This window comes from Molothrus aeneus, chromosome 16 (genome assembly GCF_037042795.1).
Source record: "Molothrus aeneus isolate 106 chromosome 16, BPBGC_Maene_1.0, whole genome shotgun sequence".
Classification (NCBI taxonomy): domain Eukaryota; kingdom Metazoa; phylum Chordata; class Aves; order Passeriformes; family Icteridae; genus Molothrus; species Molothrus aeneus.
The window spans coordinates 13433535-13450973 of record NC_089661.1 but is presented as its reverse complement, the minus strand read 5'-3'; the positions used below and the strand labels follow the sequence as shown (position 1 = coordinate 13450973).

The 17439-nt window shown below is 42.6% G+C and overlaps 1 protein-coding gene across 2 annotated transcripts; it reads right to left on the bottom strand.

Annotated features, from left to right (window-relative positions):
* Nucleotides 1-834: 834 nt before the first annotated feature.
* Nucleotides 835-17088, bottom strand: ARPC1A (actin related protein 2/3 complex subunit 1A). Of its 2 annotated transcripts, none has more exons than XM_066561053.1 (10): nucleotides 16953-17088; nucleotides 13634-13738; nucleotides 12793-12897; nucleotides 10134-10356; nucleotides 8408-8515; nucleotides 5361-5573; nucleotides 4070-4145; nucleotides 3689-3882; nucleotides 2324-2414; nucleotides 835-1214 (listed from the first exon to the last, which is right to left on the bottom strand). In XM_066561053.1, exons 2-10 carry the CDS (start codon nucleotides 13695-13697, stop codon nucleotides 1176-1178), a joined length of 1113 nt encoding a protein of 370 aa, XP_066417150.1. In that variant the 5' UTR covers nucleotides 13698-13738; nucleotides 16953-17088; the 3' UTR covers nucleotides 835-1175. The 2 variants fall into 2 exon arrangements, with proteins under 2 accessions (XP_066417150.1, XP_066417151.1); XM_066561054.1 differs by having other exon boundaries at nucleotides 13634-13715.
* Between the last annotated feature and the right edge of the window lie 351 nt (nucleotides 17089-17439).

The following is a 17439-nucleotide window of genomic DNA, read 5'->3' as shown; positions in this document are numbered from 1 at the left end:
CTCCATGAGCTCCTGAGGCTCAGAGCTGAACTGAAACAGGTACCTGGGCACAAAGATCAGCACAGAAGCCAGACCACACTGACACCTCTGTTTGCAGCTTCCTTTGCCCACCAGTTGCTATAAACACAGGATTTTACTGGCTGGGAGCTCAGCTCTACCAGGACACAGAATCCCAGAACCACTGAGGGTGGAAAAAACCTCCAAGTTCATCAGGTCCAACCTGTGACCAATTCCCACCTTGCCAACCAGCTCAGAGCACCGAGTGTCATGTCCAGTTGTTCCTTGAACACCTCCAGGGATGGTGATTCCATGAAGTTCCACAGTCTTACCACAAGATTTGCTTTTCATTTGTCTTCTCCAGATGAAGCTCAGCAGATTTTTGTCTCACTTTCCACACAGAGCTTTCCATCCTGTCCCCCCAGGCACTGACCTGGGAGCAGGCTTGGCACCAATCCCAAAGGCAACTACAAATAATTCTGGTCACTCACCATTGGAAAAATGTCACCCACTGAGCAGACAACAAAAAAGACATTCAGGTTATTTTGCTGTTGTTATAGATCAAATGCAAGGGAGACAGAATGGAAAGAAGTAGGATAAAATCATTCATCCTCCAAAATTGTCATCTCAAGGGAAGAATTCCACTGGAAGAAGCTCATCTGAATCTTCATATCCAGATATCAGAACTCCAGGTGTGTCAACTTTAGAACCTTTCAGTTAAGATGAACTTCTCCTGCTTTAAGGCCATAAAATATCAGTGCAGGGTTTTCCCCACTCCATCTCTCTCCCAATTTCCTTAACACCCCTTTTTTAATCAATAAGCATCAAAACAAAGAATCAGTTTTTCTCTTTTTTATTATTATTATTATTTCTAGCAGACAATTTACATAAAATTCCCCTTTTAAGTTAGTGATTCATAACTTCCTGCAATAAACTACCTTAAGGAGCAGCTTTGGTAAAGAATGGAATGAAACAACCAACCAAAAAAAAATAACAATCACAGCTGATTTTGAAACCAACACAATTCACCAAATTTAGATTCAAAAGAAAATCTGCCAAGCTGTATTTTCTCAGTGTTTCCAAATATTTCACATTCCTCCTCCCTTTTCAGGTTTGTGCAGATGTGGGAGCTGCATTCTGTCAAGCAGTCTGTCCTGCTAGATCATGGAAATCCATCTTTACATGATTCGTAGCCCTTGGATGGAGGACTCTAAAGTCTTGTAGGAGAGAAAAAAAAATCTTAATTACAATCTGCTGCCATAGCCTGAGCTAAATAATTCAGTGTAAATGCTAATAAAACCAAGCAAAGAACATGAATATTTGAAGTTAGACTCAGTCACAGAATCCCAGAATGATTTGGGTTGGAAGGGACCTTAAAGATCATCTCATTCCAGCCCCTGCCACAGGCAGGGACACCTTCCACTATCCCAGGTTGCTCCAAGCCCCTCCAGCCTGGCCTTGGACACTTCCAGGGATCCAGGGGCAGCCACAGCTTCTCTGGGAATCTGTGACAGGGCCCCCTCACCCTCACAGGGAAGAATTTCTTCTTTAAGTAAAGGATTTCCTTCTAATGCAAGAGCCAGAGACCACAACAGTCATTCCTTTCAAAATCAGCCATTTACAGGCCAATGATACAGACCTAAAACTGCACCAAAGCAGCTTAGAGATCACCTCAACTTCATGTTTGACTCCTGTCCCCACCAGAGCACTCTGGCACCACAGAACACAGACAATCTGTTCCTTCCCTATATCAGATCCCATATCCCAGTTTTGGGAAGCCCAACAGGGACCTCTGTTGGCCAGGCCTGAGCAAAGCAAGCATGGACATTGATACATTCTTTTAGCATTTTCAATATTGTATTTTCCAGCTGTTAGAGACAACTTCTTACTCCCTGGGTAAGTTAATTCTGAGAGGACAGGGCCATGTTGTGCAGCAGGACAATGAGCAGAGCCCCATGGCATGGGAGAAGGAAGAGGCAGGGGGTTGTGTTGTACTAATTGTTCCAGCTCAACTCTGGCTGAGGCTGGAGAATGAAAGAATTAAGGGGATTCCTACAGGGATATTAAGTAATTCTATTAAAAAATAAGTCTGTATTATCACCATCTGCTTAACAAACTGCATCTGCATTTATGCAGATTCTTGGATCAGTTTTTTTTTATGGACTTCACTAATGGTTTTGAATATTCCAGTCTGGATTTCCTGCTGCTACTAAAACCTGGCTTGGGGCTGAGCCCCAGGAATTGATACTAGAGATTAAAAAAAAATTAAAAAAACCCATCACCCCAGCTAGTTCACATAAACATGGTAGTAAAAGCACATTTTTACCTTAAAATCCCAGATGGTCATTGCTCCATCGATGCCGGTGGTGCAGAATTTCCGACAATCCCGTTTGTCTATCTCATAAATAGACACTTGGCTGCAAACAGAGAGTGAGAGCTCCAACACCCATTCCAGAGAGCCAGAAAACTGGGAAATTTGGGTTGAATTCTACTCCTACTCTTTGGATGGAGACATGACTATACCAGAGCCTACACTAGATTCTTGGTAGAATGCCTCAGAAAAATAAGCCAAGAAAAAGTTCTGAAAGCTCTTTAATGGCTTGGTGAGACTAAATGTTTTCCTTGAATAAAGAGAAATTGCTCAACATCCCTGGGGATCACATAATTTTTTTAATGCAAAGATATTTTACCCAATTAACCTGAATGAATCCTTTCAATTAACAGAATTGTGGAATGGTTTGGGGTGGAAGGGACATTAAAACTCATCCAGTCCCACTCCCTGCTATAAGCAGGGACACTTTCCACTATCCCAGGTTGCTCCAACCTGGCCTTGAAAACTTCCAGGGATGGGGCAGCCACAGCTTCTCTGGGCAGTCTGTGCCAGGGCCTCTTCACCCTCACAGGGAAGGATTTTACTGAATGTTTACCCTAAATTTTCACTCTTTCAGTTTGAAAACAGTGATACATAATAAATAAATACACACAGCAGTAACATCTGAAGTAGGAAGCTGGGATGTGAATTTCAGGTGGATTTTGCTGGCTGGATTTTGCACAGTGCCACCAGTGCCTCTTGGGAACTACCCACATATTTGATAAGATAAGCTGTGTCCAAGGTACACAACACATTAACCATGAGCAAACAGCTGTAGCCACGTCAATGATTAACCAGCACCCACGTAAATCCCAGAAACAGAGAGCTGCTAGGGAAAGACCACAAGGGATACCTGTAGCCATGACATTTTCTGAAAAATCCCTTTGCTAGGATTTTTCTCCTAGCAGAGAAGCAGAGAGAAACAAAATGTAAACAATAATTATCTGCTGCTGTGGAATGCAACATGTGGATCTTTGATTGGTCCATGTTGGTTGTTTCTAATTAATGGCCAATCACAGTGAGCTGGCTTGGACTCACTGAGAGTCAGGAGCTTTTGTTATTCATTCCTTTCTATTCCTTGCTTGCTAGCCTTCTGATGAAATCCTTCCTTCTATTCTTTTAGTATAGTTTTAATATAATATGTATCATAAAATAATAAATCTAAAATGGAATCAGATCCTCATCTCTTCCCTCTTCCTGGGACCCCTGCGAACACCACAGGTACCAGCTCCACCCTCCTGGTACAGCAAAGCCAAGTGCTGGCAGAACAGCCTGCCTGGAGAGCACTGCCTGCCCTGCTGCTGGCAGCAGGACACTCACGTGATGCTGTTTTGGTGCAGGGTCTCCAGGGTGGTGTTGCGGTCCTCCGTGGTGGCTCTTTTGTCCATGTTGCGGAAGCGCTCCATGGCGGAGATGTTGCGCTGGATGCTCTGTTTGGGAATGTCCAGTTTGGACACGAAGCTCAGCAAGCCACGCTCGTCACAGTTGAAGAGCATCGGGCAGCAGTCGTGGCCCTGCAAGCAAAAACCCGTCAGGAAACAGCACCTCAGCATTCCCAGCCTGCCCTTCCAACAGGTAAACAAACACTGGCACAGGGCACAGCTGGGTTAGTGGTATTATTATTAACTGTGCAAAATATGGGGTTTTCTCCCCTTCCAAAACACAACAGAGCTCTGCAAGGAGGAAATAGCAAACACTTACAGCTGCCACCACGCTGTTCTCCGAGACAAAGGACACGCTCAGGAGTGGGAGGAACTCTGTTTTCAGCTGTGAAACCCTGAGAACAAGGACATTTGTTAGAGGGATTCACTGAAACCTCTCATTTTCGGCTCTAACAAAAAATAGGCACCCTTCCCACGCAAGGATTGTTGGAAAAGTCAAGGTAGCTTGGCTGTCCTGAGGTGACAACAGAAGGTTGTAATTTGCAACAAAAAGTTTCAGCCTAATAAAAGTGTGCTGGAAGATTTATAACAAAGCCAAGTATTCCAGGTGAAAGGCTAACGTTACCAAAATTATGTGTAAACAAGGGCAAGAGTTGAAAAGGAATACCCCCAAAAATATCTGTATCGATGAAGATATTAATTTCATTTGAATATAAAAGACACTTGAAATTTTTATACTTGACATCTTTGCAGAGGCAAAAAGCCTTGATGTTCATTTAAGTCAACCTCTGTGATTTAATGACAAATAAAGATTCTTAAACACTTTATAATGAATTATATATCTAGAAATATAAAAATTCTTAAAACACTTTATAATGAATGATATTCCCTGCCAGGTACTTATACAACTGTATTGATCAGAACCACAATTCAGAATTAATCCCAGCAATGCCTGGATGACCCCAGAGACTTCTGTTACCAAAATATATGGAGAATCTCATCCTTCCTGGCTGGAAAGCCAAGGACACTGCAAAGTTATGCAGATCAAGAGGAGCAGCAGAAGGAGCAATTGTTATTAAAGTATTTTGTTGGATTGGAAGGTGTAAGTTGAAACCTTGCATCAGCAGCATCTTAAGGACAGATGTTGAAATTAATATTTCATGAACTTATTTTCCAGCTTCTGGTTAGGGATGTGGTCTTAGTGCTGCAGTGAGCATGGATTCTCTTTGAATTGGGAATATTGCCTGGAATATTGCTTGGAATATTTTGTATTGCAAATACTGTTTTGAAAAAGGAAATATTGTTTCCCTGGTTACTTTTTTCCTAAATGCCTCTTTTTTCCCCCAAAATAAATCAGCTATACTCTCACCAAAGGATTCTTACAAAGAATTTAAATTCTATACTCTAAAATTCACAGAAACAAACCTTATTCATGGAATATTTATATTTATATTTATATTTGCCTCAAAGAGACCTGGAGCCTACAGTAAAACAGGCGACAGCGGCGCGAGCTTGTGAGCCCAATATTCCACACGGAACCATGGAATCACTAAGGTTGGAAAAGACCTTGAGGATCCTCAGGCTCACAGCACCAGCAAGGGGCTACTCACATCATGTTTTTGGAGGCATCAGCCACGGACACGGTGCTGTCGTGGCTGACCCAGGCCAGGCGGTTGCCGCTGGCGGAGAAGCTCACACTGTGCACCCACCCTCCGCTGCCCGCGCCCCCGAATTCCGACATCAGCTGCCCAAACGGCATCTTGGAGCCCCAGGGTGTGCTGGCTGGCTTTTCATCCACTTCCTTAATGTAAGCAGAGAACACCCTGCAAATGAAAAGAATTTTGTGTGAACAAAGAGAGAACAAAGCTCTTGGGAGCGTGGGGTGAGTTTCATGTTGGAAGGAGAGAGATGGGTTCTGATTTTCTGAAAATAAAATATTTTGGTGTCTTTGAACAAGCCTGGAAGCAGCAGTGTGCAGAGGGAAAGCAGCAGTAAAAAGGGTGTAAAGCACACAGGTTTCTCATGAATGCTGTTCTTGTAGCCCTCTCTCTTTTTTCCAGAAGATGGCACAAAAATACACGTTGTCAGTGCATTTTTCCCCGTGCCAAGATTTCCCTTTCATCCTTTTGCAGTGCTAACAGCTCTCCAGAGTCAAGCCTTCAGTTAGAGAAAACCCAGGAATGGCACTGTATAATTAGAAGCTAATACAAACACCTACAAAATTACCCACTTTTTAAGAACATTCCCATTTTAGCAGGATTTCAAAGAAAGAAATGTGATGTTCTAATGCCAGCAAAGGAGCTCTGAGCCACCTTCTTCCGGCTCATTATTGCAAAAATGCCTTGAAAACCTGAAACACTGCAATGTTTTTACAGACTTTTTTTTCCCCAGCACTACAGTTTTTAAGGTATGTTTAAATAGAAAGCCTCCCCCTTTCATCAAATTCCTTCTGCATGATTCAGACATGCCACAATATGGTGTTCTTGACTGTTACCATGGAATTTATTGGGACGTCACAACCATAGGATTTGAGTCCATTGAACAGGAGGAGCAAGGCAGCTACACCATGCTACTACCAGAGGAAAAAAAATCAGTGCAAATGAGAAACTATAATCAAATATTCATGGTTGCAGTCACACACAAACAGGAATTATTTTATAGTGAGTTTAAGGAAATGTGGCCTCCCCTTCCCTGTTTTTTGTATCTTTTGTGTGTGTGTGTGGGGTAAGCACTTCCAAAGGTACCTAGATTCAGCTTATTTCAATAAAGCTGCTCATATGAAATGAGAAGGGTTTAACTGCAGCTATATTAGGTACAGATTTTCAGGGAATTAAGTATGGATATATATTTGGCTCTATTAGTTTAAATATAATCTAATGATAATCCTTTAAAAATCTGCATTTTATAGAGCTACCTAAAAAGATAGTCTCTTAATGTATGGAAGTAGGACAGGATGTTTAAAGCAACAGCCTTTGACACAAGGCAGGAAAATCATACCTAAGTAGGGAAGACCTTGAATTTAACTGTTAGTTAAAAATATAAGAAGTCTTCCCCCTTATTAAAGTCTCCCTGTCTTTTAAAACCAAAATCACCTCAGCTTGAAGGTCCCAGCCTTCAAAGAATTTTGGGAAATGACTTTCATTCCCTCAGCAAGAACATAAAATCATACTTATGTGGTGCTTGTAGCTATAGATACATATGTATTTCAGATAAATATAAGGGGAGCTCATTTATCTTGGCCAAGCACCAAAAATCTCTGCTGAATACCCAGCAATTTGCAGCCTCCTGCCCTCCATTCCTTTTCCAAAATGTTTCCCATTTAGCTGCTTATTACGTGGCAGTGGCTCTGGCAGATCCATTTCCTAATTTCCATCAGAACAGGTGCACACTTCAGGTATCTTTATTTTTTTTTAATATGGAACTGAAGGAAGAACTGGAATTCTGGAGATCTGTACTCCTCATTTACAAAACAAAATAGTTTTTCATGGTTTTGGGGAAGAAACATAGTCCTAGAATCCCAGAATGGTTTGGGTTGGACACACACACATTTCAGGTCACCTATGTCAAAATCCTGAGGTCCTTTATGAAACCAAATCGAAAAACTTCCACGTGTGAAAAGGAGCTGCTTCTGTTTCACATCACCTATTTTGTGACAGGAAGTGAATACATACAGTTTATCTAATTTAAACTGTAAATAAGGCAGGAAAGAGGAGACAACTCTCCCCCCTCTTTCCCAGCTTCCATTTAACATCTCTCCTTACATGAAAAGGTATCAAAGGACGGGGTTTAGATGTGAGGGTTTCATTCTGAAATAAGGAATGCAAGAGTCAGTCCCACCTCCCCCTCCCACTCCTCCTTAGTCATTTTTAGTACACACTTTGAAGCTTAGAAATTGCCCTATTACATAAAGAATTTAAGAAAAGAAGCTTTCATTATCATTGAAGGTACAAGTGATTAGGTCAATGTGGATTCAAGTCAGGCCCTGCAGACTCCCCATGCAGACTTCCCTGCAGTGACCCCAATCACTCAGCACAGAGCAGTTTGCATGGCCCATCCCTCACACTGTAATTTCACAATCAGTTGCAAAGTCTCCCCCATCCATCTCTCACACCAATCTGCCTTTAACAGCCTTTATTTTTTTTAATGGTCTTCAAAAATCTCTTCTATTGTGTTGAGTTGCAGGTGGATCAATTGCTTGACTCTGCTCCCCACAGGCAAAGGGGAGGAAACAAGGAACTCAGAGAAAAAAAGATGGGATAACACCTTTGGAAATGACCAGTTACTCTGAATTTTGGAAAACTGCACCATTAGGGTATTGCTTTTTAACCTCTAAGTAGCAGTGCTGGTGTTCTACAAGATAACACCTGCTAATCCAACTTCAGCCTAATGACCAGCTCTCAGCATAAACGCTGTGTAATCCCCCAGATTCAGATTCAGGTGTGTCCCTCAGCAGATCCATGCTGGCTGTGCAAAGTCAGGACACAGCAGCACCAAAGCCAAGCTTTCTCAAGCTGGGTATTTTATTTTGGTACCAACAACAGTACACAATGAGCCACCTTTTATTCTGATAGCAAGTGCAAATACCTGATCAACATGCCCAAGCTACTGATCTGATCAAGTAACCCAAACTGTAGATAAAAGTTTTGGTTTCTCTCACCTGCACTTGAAGTCACAGGATCCTGCAGCCAGCAGGACATTGTTGGGGTGCCAGTCCAGGCTGAGGACAGTGGAACGAATGGGCTTTTTAATGTGTTTGCTCACCCACCTAAAACAAAACCAAACCAAAATAAGACAAATTTTATATGAACATATTTCACCTGATTCCCACAAATCCATGAAGCACTCCTCAAAAAGATTCCTCCCTGTCAATGACTAAACACATCAGTTTTGGAAGAAACTTCATGTTCAAATCTTTCACATTCCCTTGTGCAATCTGTGAACTTTATGGTTAGCTTAATTAAACTTTCAAATATTATGAACAAACTCATTAAATATGCATCTCCTCAGTTAAGTCCTATTCCCCTTCAAGGTGATTTTTATGATGCATCAGATGGAACTCCCTGATGTGAATTTTGCCCAGGAACTGCCAGGTCTCCTCCCCCAGGAACACAAGGTCAGCTGGGACTGTGACACTGAGCTAAGCAGCACTATTTTCATGGATCACCAAGCACAAGTCCTTCTCCAGTCCTTCCAATGAATTTTATAGTCACATCTCTTGCCTATTGACTTTTCTACTGTTTAAAAATACAATAACTAAAACACAACAAGAAAATGGGGGGACTGCCAACGACCCAACCAGTGCATTCATCTCAATTATCTGCAGTGCAGTGCAAAGTGGTCCTGCTGCTGAATTCATCAATAGTGGCCTAAATATGTCTCAGCAGATTTGGTTTATCTGAACTATTTACAAACCAGTAATGAAATCTATTATTCACTTGATGGCCTTTGAGATGATGGTGCTTTTTCTTTGATTTTACTTCCATCAGGCACCAGTTTTAAGGCTCACAATTTACAAATTATATTTCTTTAGTGTATGGAGTCTTGATTCTTTTGCAGGGAAGTGAGGCAGAGAAAAAATATTGATAAGTGAATATGCTGGAAAGCATAAAAGTCCAAAACAATCTTTAAAATGTATTTTGCAGATGGTGCCATTGTTTTTCATCTCCACACGGCAGACTGCAAGAGGACACCTGTGTTTTTGTGCCTGTTTAAGCAACCCAAAGTAAGAGATACCCCACATGCTGATTTAAGCTACAGATGATACAGCAAATGTAGCTCCAACACAAGAAGACCAGAAGCATTGAGTTTAGATGCTAAAATGAGAAAAATGTTAATGGTGGAAATATCTTTGTGATATTCCTATGTGAAATCTAGAAACTGTGGTAAAAGTACGTGACAAAATGCAGAACAGGTTGATGACAAGCTCAAACATCTTCTAACAGATCACCCTGGAGATGTGACAGAATGACAAGAAATGGCCCAAAATAAGAGATACAGAAGGAAGACTCAAGTGAAGACTTCTTCATTCATTCTGGCACGAAGAGAGGGAAAGAAATATATTTACTTTTTTCAACCATAGAGTTGTAGTAATGAAATCTTTACTCTGCAAAAATTCTTGCACTTTCAGAAAAGCAACATATGTTTATGGCAGCCAGGCAGAACCCATCCACACCAACTTGTAATGGCTGAAAATAGGCAAAGGCCTTTAGGTGCTACAGCAGAGTGAAGAGACAGAACCTTATTCCCCAAACATTAAAGTGCACAGAAGAACTGAGGCCATCCCTCTACATTTCCTGAATATTTCAGGTATTAGCAAAATAGTAACAACATTAAAACATCTTCAGCTTTCCCACAGGGACCTTCAAGATACAAAATCAGCTCACCAGTCATTTTCAGACTCAAAGTAGCACACAGATATGAGCCGAGCTCCACTGCCCACAGCAAACTTGTTCTCCAGGGGGGACCACTTGACGAAGGTGGCGGCGCGGTTGATCCTGAGGATGACCAGGGTGGGTTTCCACACGCCGTCCTTCTGGCTCCACACGTAGGCGTTGCGGTCGGCGCCGCACGTCACGATGCGGTCGCTCTTGGGAGCCCAGTCAATTCCTGCCAGGGAAGGGGGCACAGGAATTCATTTTCTCCTTTACATTAAAGCAAAACAGAGTTAACCCACAGGTCTCTGTCACAGAATCCCAGAATGGTTTGTGGTGGAAAGGACCTTAAAGATTGTCCAGTTCCAACGTTGTGCCAATGCCCATTCACTATCCCAGGTTGCTCCAAGCCCCATCCACTTGCACACTTCCTTGGACACTCCCAGGGATTCAGGGGCAGCCTCAGCTTCTCCAGGCAATCTGAGTCAGGGCCTCACCACCCTCACAGGGAAGAATTTTGCCATATCTAACCTAAATCTCCCCTCTTTCAGTCTGAAGCCATTCCTCCTTGCCCTGTCACTGCAGTTCCTGACAAACTGATCACTGACACAATTATTATTGTTATGTCATTCCCTTTCATCTCTTATTCTCCAGGAGCTACTTCAAGCTGTTAGGGATACTTGTTTCTCCCTCTAGCTTTCATCAAAACTGCAGATCCCAAATTCCCAGATCCCAAGGATTTGCTGGCTCAGGAAGCTCCGAGGGCTGGCCAATAGGTGGAGCTCTGCAGACCGGCCAAGGCCTGTCCACCAGCACCCTCCAAACCTCTGACTTGTGCAAGATCCCTCTCAACAGCTGAAACTCAGCAATTCTAAAACTGCACAACCTCTAACAACATTTTGTGCTTGCTGCCAGACTGCAGCCAAGATCTAAAGTTTAGATAATAGGGCTTTTTGGTTAGCTGTTATCAATCTTTATGCACTGACACAATGCTTACATTTTATTTTTCTGTGCCTATTTAAGCTGTGCCACAAGAAAGGTTTAACAAGAAAAAAAATAACAAATTCAAACAATAAAATAAAACCTTTGATAAAGTTGCCATTGCTTCTTTCCCCTCTTAGGCAATGAAGGATGTTCCCAGCTGGAAAGTCTTATGGGAACATTATTTTTCATCTTTTCTCTAGCATCCTTTGGGATGCAGTCCTCAACTCTCCTGCCACAAATTATGTATCAGTGGTTTTCCATTACTACATTCAGTATTAAAAATATCTCTTAAGCTCACAAACTGAAAGTGGGATAAAAGCTGTAGAAAGAATTTGCACTAATGTTATCATCTTATTCATACATTGTTTACTTCAAAATAGATTTATGCTTAAAAAGTGAACAGCTTGGTAGTCTGAAACTGCAGCTACAGGAGTTCTAGCACTGCCTTTGAAAGAGGGACCATCCTGTCTTTCTTTCCTTCTCCTGCCCACCTCCTCTCACCAGCCCTGGTGCTGCTCTGACTTAGGCCAAGTTCAGATTTTTAGCTGAGCAGGAAACAAGCTCTTCCTGTGAGTGAGCAGAGGCAGCTCAGCACAAACCTGAGCCACACAAGGACCTTGTCCCCTGTGATCAGGAGCTGCAGTGGCAGCAGCTGACTCACTCCTGCCAGGGCTTACAAGCAGTTTGATCAGTGCATCTCCTGTGTGTAAGCACAGCTTAACTCCACTCTTTACACCCACCACAGTGTCTTGTACTCCAAAGGTTCACACTGTGCAGGAGAGCAGGGAGAGCTCTTTTCCCAAGTCATGAATATTTGGCTTCTAACACTAACAGGTACAAGCAGAATGTCTTGGGGGGGACACACTTAATTTGTAAATGCAGCCCAAGGGACTCTGCATAAAGAAGCAGGGATAGTTGCACTCTTGGACAGCAACAATTGGAAAAATTGAATAAAGTTCCTGCTGTTGGACTGATACTTCTGCCCATTAGTGAGCTGAAAAGAGAATCTGCTGCTTTGGGCAAGTGCTTGTATTAATTATTTTCATTTCCTTAAGAGAATAAAGCCCTTCTAAAAATATCACCATGGAAAAAAACCCCAATCCAGTAATACAAAAGACTGCCACAGAATAATCACATCTTTTAAAATAACACCTTGTGACTCATTGTGGTAGCTCTTCTTCATTTTCATTGTGGATGTATGGGGCCTGCAATAAATGTGCTCACTGATGGTCTAAGTCCAGGACTGACCACTTCATATGTTTATACCGTCCTTAAAAAAGGGTATTTATTGTTGTTGGAAGCCACAAAGCAATTCTACAGTTGTATACTTGATGAAATTTTAGTACTAGCACTTGAAAGGGAACAGCATGCATCACTGTGACACAAGCAGATTACTTCAGCAGACTGAAAATGTGTTCTCATTATGTCATTAGGGATGAAAAATAAGCCATAGATAAGAAAAAATGGCTCAGTAACTCCACTGAAATGTCTGGAAATGAGATAGGCTTTTCTTCCTAACATTCACTGCATGCAGTTCAGAAAACTGCTGCAAGGCTCTGTCTAAGTGGGAATGCCAACCTATAAAAAGATCTATTTACTCAACACTTGCAGATTTTCTGTTCAGAATCTCAACTGGGGAAAACAGGAGGGGTTGGAAAAACTCATGTGTGGCTCAGCACACTCTCACCTGTAATGTGTCCATTGTGTTCCTTCAGCTCGTGAGCCTTCACCCACTGGTTCCCACTCTTCTTGTAGATGTGCACTTCATGGTTATTAGGGCTAATGGCAATCTCTTGAAAGAAGAAATAAAACAATCCAATTGTACAGAAGGCTTTTTAACAGCAAATGCTATATTTGGAAAGATTTTTCCCATCTAAAACCTCTATTTACAAATTTGAGAGCATTACATGGGCTTTGTAAAGGAAGGGCCAAAGTCCCTGGAAAATCTCCAATAATTATGGACAAAGAATCATGGAATGGTTTGGGTCGGAAGGCATCTTTAAGATCTTCCAGTTCCAACCCCCTGCCATGGACAGGAACACCTTCCATTGTCCCAAGTTGCTCCAAGCACCATCCAACCTGGCCTTGGGCACTGCTAGGCACAGCTTCCCTGGGAATGTGTGGGAAGAATTTCTTCCCAAAATCCCACCTAACCCTGCCCTCTGGCAGTTTGATATTGCTACACATATCATGGTCATGAGTACTCTGCACAGGAAGACAACACATTTGGAACACAGCAATCCACATCATATAGAAAACCTGGCCAAGAGGCAAAGCTTTGTGGAACACCAGGAAGACTCAATTACCTCCTATGCCAAAGTTCCAGCAACTGGCTTAGAAAAACTCAGATTTGGAAGACTTGTGCTTTTTTGGATCAGAGGTAGAACATCTAACATGTAGAGCTATGCATCTGAACACACCTTCCCTAAATGTGACCCAGAACATCACCAGATCAAAAACCGACAGCAGAAAGAAAACAGCAATTGGCAAAAAGACAAATTAAAAATGCAAATGAACTCATGACTTACGAGTACGGTCTCTGTTCCAGGCATGGCAGGTGATTGGCTCCAGCAGGAACTGATGCAGAGACATTCCGAGTTCAAGAGGCTCCTATGTTGTAAAAAGTGAAAAGGCTGAAAGGTGTAAAATTGAAAACAAAACGCTTCAAAATGAGAGAATTAATAAAACAAAGTTAACCTTCAACATTTACCAAGCATCTTTTAGTGCAGTGCTACAATTAATTTACAGATCACAAGTTAATAAATATGATAAGGCTGCTCAAGAGCTGCCTGGGTCACAGCCCGTGATATTTTCAGTAGGATGATGGATTTGCATTGTCCTGCTTACATTAGCTAATTGCAATTGCCCTAAAAGCCAGATACACTTGCTTCTTTGTGTATCCTCCCAGACAAGAGAGCAGGTCCTCAAGAAATCTAATAAACCTATTAATTTTACTGTGGAAATAGAACAATTAAAAAAATAAATATCTAGGACAAAGGTCAGTGTGAACTGATTCTAAAGCCTGACTTGTATCCAGGCTCACAGGCAGCACAACAATAATAAATTTTTATTTTCAAGAAGTGAAACTGATGTGTAACTGATCTGCTGATATATTATTTGATAAAACCATTTATATGTATCCTAGGGAAAAATTAGTAAGATTAGTAATTAACTAATTAGCAATTTCTTCAAATTAATTATAGCACTGAACTATTTGATAATCAGGCTTCTGCCCCATGAAATTCAAACACTAAAACAAGCTGAATCATTATAGTTTGTGAGTATTTTGTTTAAAAAAGGCTAAATACCTACTTTTTTCTTGTGACTGACGGCTGTTACAAGAGACAGTGCTGAAGTTCTGCAATTGGAGACACATCCATCCACAGACACAAAGTTGTTTAAAATGTTTTTATTATATTATCTTCCATCCATTTATGCTGTCTTTGGTTAATACAGGGCATAGAATAGTATATTTTTGAAATAAAAATATTTTAGACATTAAAGTATTTTAGATACCAAAATATTTTAGGTATTAAAATACAGTCTTCTATGTGCTGTATTAACCAGAGCAGCATAAATGGATGGAAATATAACACCATAAAAACTCAAGGTCGCCTGTAATAATAAAAATGTGCACAGCTCAATACATCCAACTTGGATTTTCAATTCCTTTGGAATATTCCAGTAATTTTCACACTCATTTATCACTGCCTGATGGATCAAAGCATTTTTACCCCCACATATCCCTCTTGAAAGAACTATCTCCGTGATGTCATTCCAAGACATCCACACCCATTACAGCCTGGAATTACAACATACCCAAGTATGGCCATGTTAGCAGAGGGTGGAGACTTCAGGACAAGGTAGGAGTTTGGAAGCAAACAGGAAATGAATGGCAATCCAACAGAAACTTGGGAGTGAAAGAAGGATGAGTGTGCTCTTAGGGAGCCTCAGGAGTTACCATCACACCGTCAGTTTAACAAATACCTTGAAAGTGCTGGATCTTGGAGCAGAGCTGAGACAGTTTTACACCAATGCAAGTAACTGGAGGAACTTTTTATTTTATTTAGTTTTTTGTTTAAGGAAATCGAGCACTGTTATTCTAAAAATATGCAAATTATGGGTGCATTTCAAATGTACTTGAAATACAACTTTTAACAATATGAGCTTTTAGTCCAGCTCATAAGTTTAACCAGCATGATTTTCATGGTTCTTATAATAATCACATTCCACCAATCAAATGAGGTATTAAATACACACTGTCCTAGGCAAAATAATTGATTATTTTTTGTTAATGTGAAAATGTTGCTATAATCTGGGTTACCTCTGCCCTTGGGCATCCATCATTTGAGATTCCACGTGTGGAAGCAAAACACAACTGCAAAGTGCTTTTTCCAGGATCTTGCTTTAGCTCCTGCCAACATTCAGTAGCAGCACATTTCCATATAGAGGAAAAGTTCAAGAGCTGTTCCACCAACAAGGAATGCTCACCCTTTGCTACTCTTTCCGAAATAAAATGTAAAAATATCCAGTCTCCTCTCCCCAAGGAATGCAGCTATTTTGAAACACTTTCTAATGTAACTGTAATATTTTATTCACAGATTGGCATTACATATAAAATATGGTCCCACTTTAACTTTTAGTTCAATTATTTTTACTCAGCTGCTCCCAAAACCTATCCAAAGGTGTATGATCCATTCCTTCCCATTGATTGAATTACTTGAGCTCCACAACTGGCTACAAGAGACTTTTTTCCATTTTGGTTTGGTTACAAACCCATAAAACACAACAGTGATGATAACCTCAAAAAGCAATGCTATTTCTGTCTCCTGATAGATACACTGCTATGTTCTTTGGGAAGATAAAGCTTAAAGAAATTTTCCAGTTATATTTATTCTTTACTAATAGACAGGCAAAATTCAGCTCATATTTCTCTTGGGAAAATGCTGCTGGCTTTATAATCCTTAATAAATTAATAACTTCTATGCCTTCCTGTCACCCAAACTGAGAGTCTCACATGGGGAAGATGCTGGTATGACTTTGTTACCAAGTACTTCATGCAGCTCTCCTTGAGTTTTATTTTGAATGGAAAGCAACGGACTTTGAGTTTCAATAAAATATTTTAAAATGGAGGGGAAAAAAGGGAAACCTTGCACCTTTGTAGAGCAGTTCTTTCAGTACAAGGCCTGAAAGCATCGAGGCTGGCATGTACAGCACCCAGCTGCTGTCACCTCTTCTGGGGTGAGAAATATGTGGTGAATGGTACTTGCCCATTCCTGGACAAGCAGCCAGCCAGGATACGGATTCAGAAGTAGAGATGGAATACGTGTGACAGCGAAAAAGGGATCTTTGAAATCCTTTCCCATCCTCGGAGCACCCACACCACTTGCAAACACTTGGTACCAAGCACCTGCGATGCAGGACAGCCTCCCAGCACTGTCACTGCCTCCCAAGTCACTCAGCACGGATTTCCCACGGGGGTGGGCGGCTCATCTCGGGCACCTCCTGACACCAGACACCGTTAGCAATCAGATATCAAGGAAATAAAGCCGCCGGGATGGGCACGGATTGTGAGCTGGGCCCTGCCAGCACCGGGCACGGCGGGGGCCGTGTGGGCACAGCGGGGAATATGGGGGGGCACAGCGGGGGAAACGGGGGACACCTCCTCGGCCTCGCCTCTCCCCGGCCCCTCAGGGCGAAGCGGTGAGCGGTGCCCACCGCCTCGCCCTCAGCACGGCGTCCGCAGCCCCTCGGGGCAGCGATGCTGCGGTGCCTCCCCCCCGCGCTCCCCTCACGCCCGCAGGCTCCCCCCGGCCGGCGCCCATCGCTGCCGCGGCCGGGACTCACCTGAGGCGGCGGGGGCGGAGCGGGACTCGCGGACTCTGGGCAGTCAACGCGACTCCACTCCGGCGGCGGGAGAGGCCGAGCGGGCCCGGCTCTGACACGGGCGGCAGGAAACGCGCGGGGCGCCTGCGCCGCCAGCCCTCCCCACACAAAGGGCGGAGCGGCGCCTGCGCGGCCCCTCAGGGCGGGGCGGCCCCGGCTGGAACTGAGGAATTGACGAGGTAAGGAGAGAAATTTAAGATCGTAAAGCACGGCTGGCAATGCACCCCCGCCATTGTGTGTCCTAAACCGCATCAGGCAAGCGCCTCTTCCAGGGGTGGTGAGTCCACCGCTTAGCTGGGTGAGCTGTTCCGATGTCTGACCACCCGAACAGTGAAAACAATAAATTATAACATCTAACCTGACTCTCCAGGGACTCAAGGCCATTTCCTTCAGTCCTCTCACTGCTGGCACGGTAGAAGAGGCTGGATCCGGCCTCAATACACGCTCC

What these genes read in the sequence shown, in the direction of transcription:
- ARPC1A (XM_066561053.1), bottom strand. Translation starts at nt 13,697, where the DNA reads ATGTCTCTGCATCAGTTCCTGCTGGAGCCAATCACCTGCCATGCCTGG. An exon ending in TCCTGTGACTTCAAGTGCAG is followed by an intron (nt 5,574 to 8,407) that starts GTGAGAGAAACC and finishes TTTCATTTGCAG; the next exon opens with GGTGTTCTCTGCTTACATTA. An exon ending in GATGCCTCCAAAAACATGAT is followed by an intron (nt 4,146 to 5,360) that starts GTGAGTAGCCCC and finishes CCTTGTTCTCAG; the next exon opens with GGTTTCACAGCTGAAAACAG.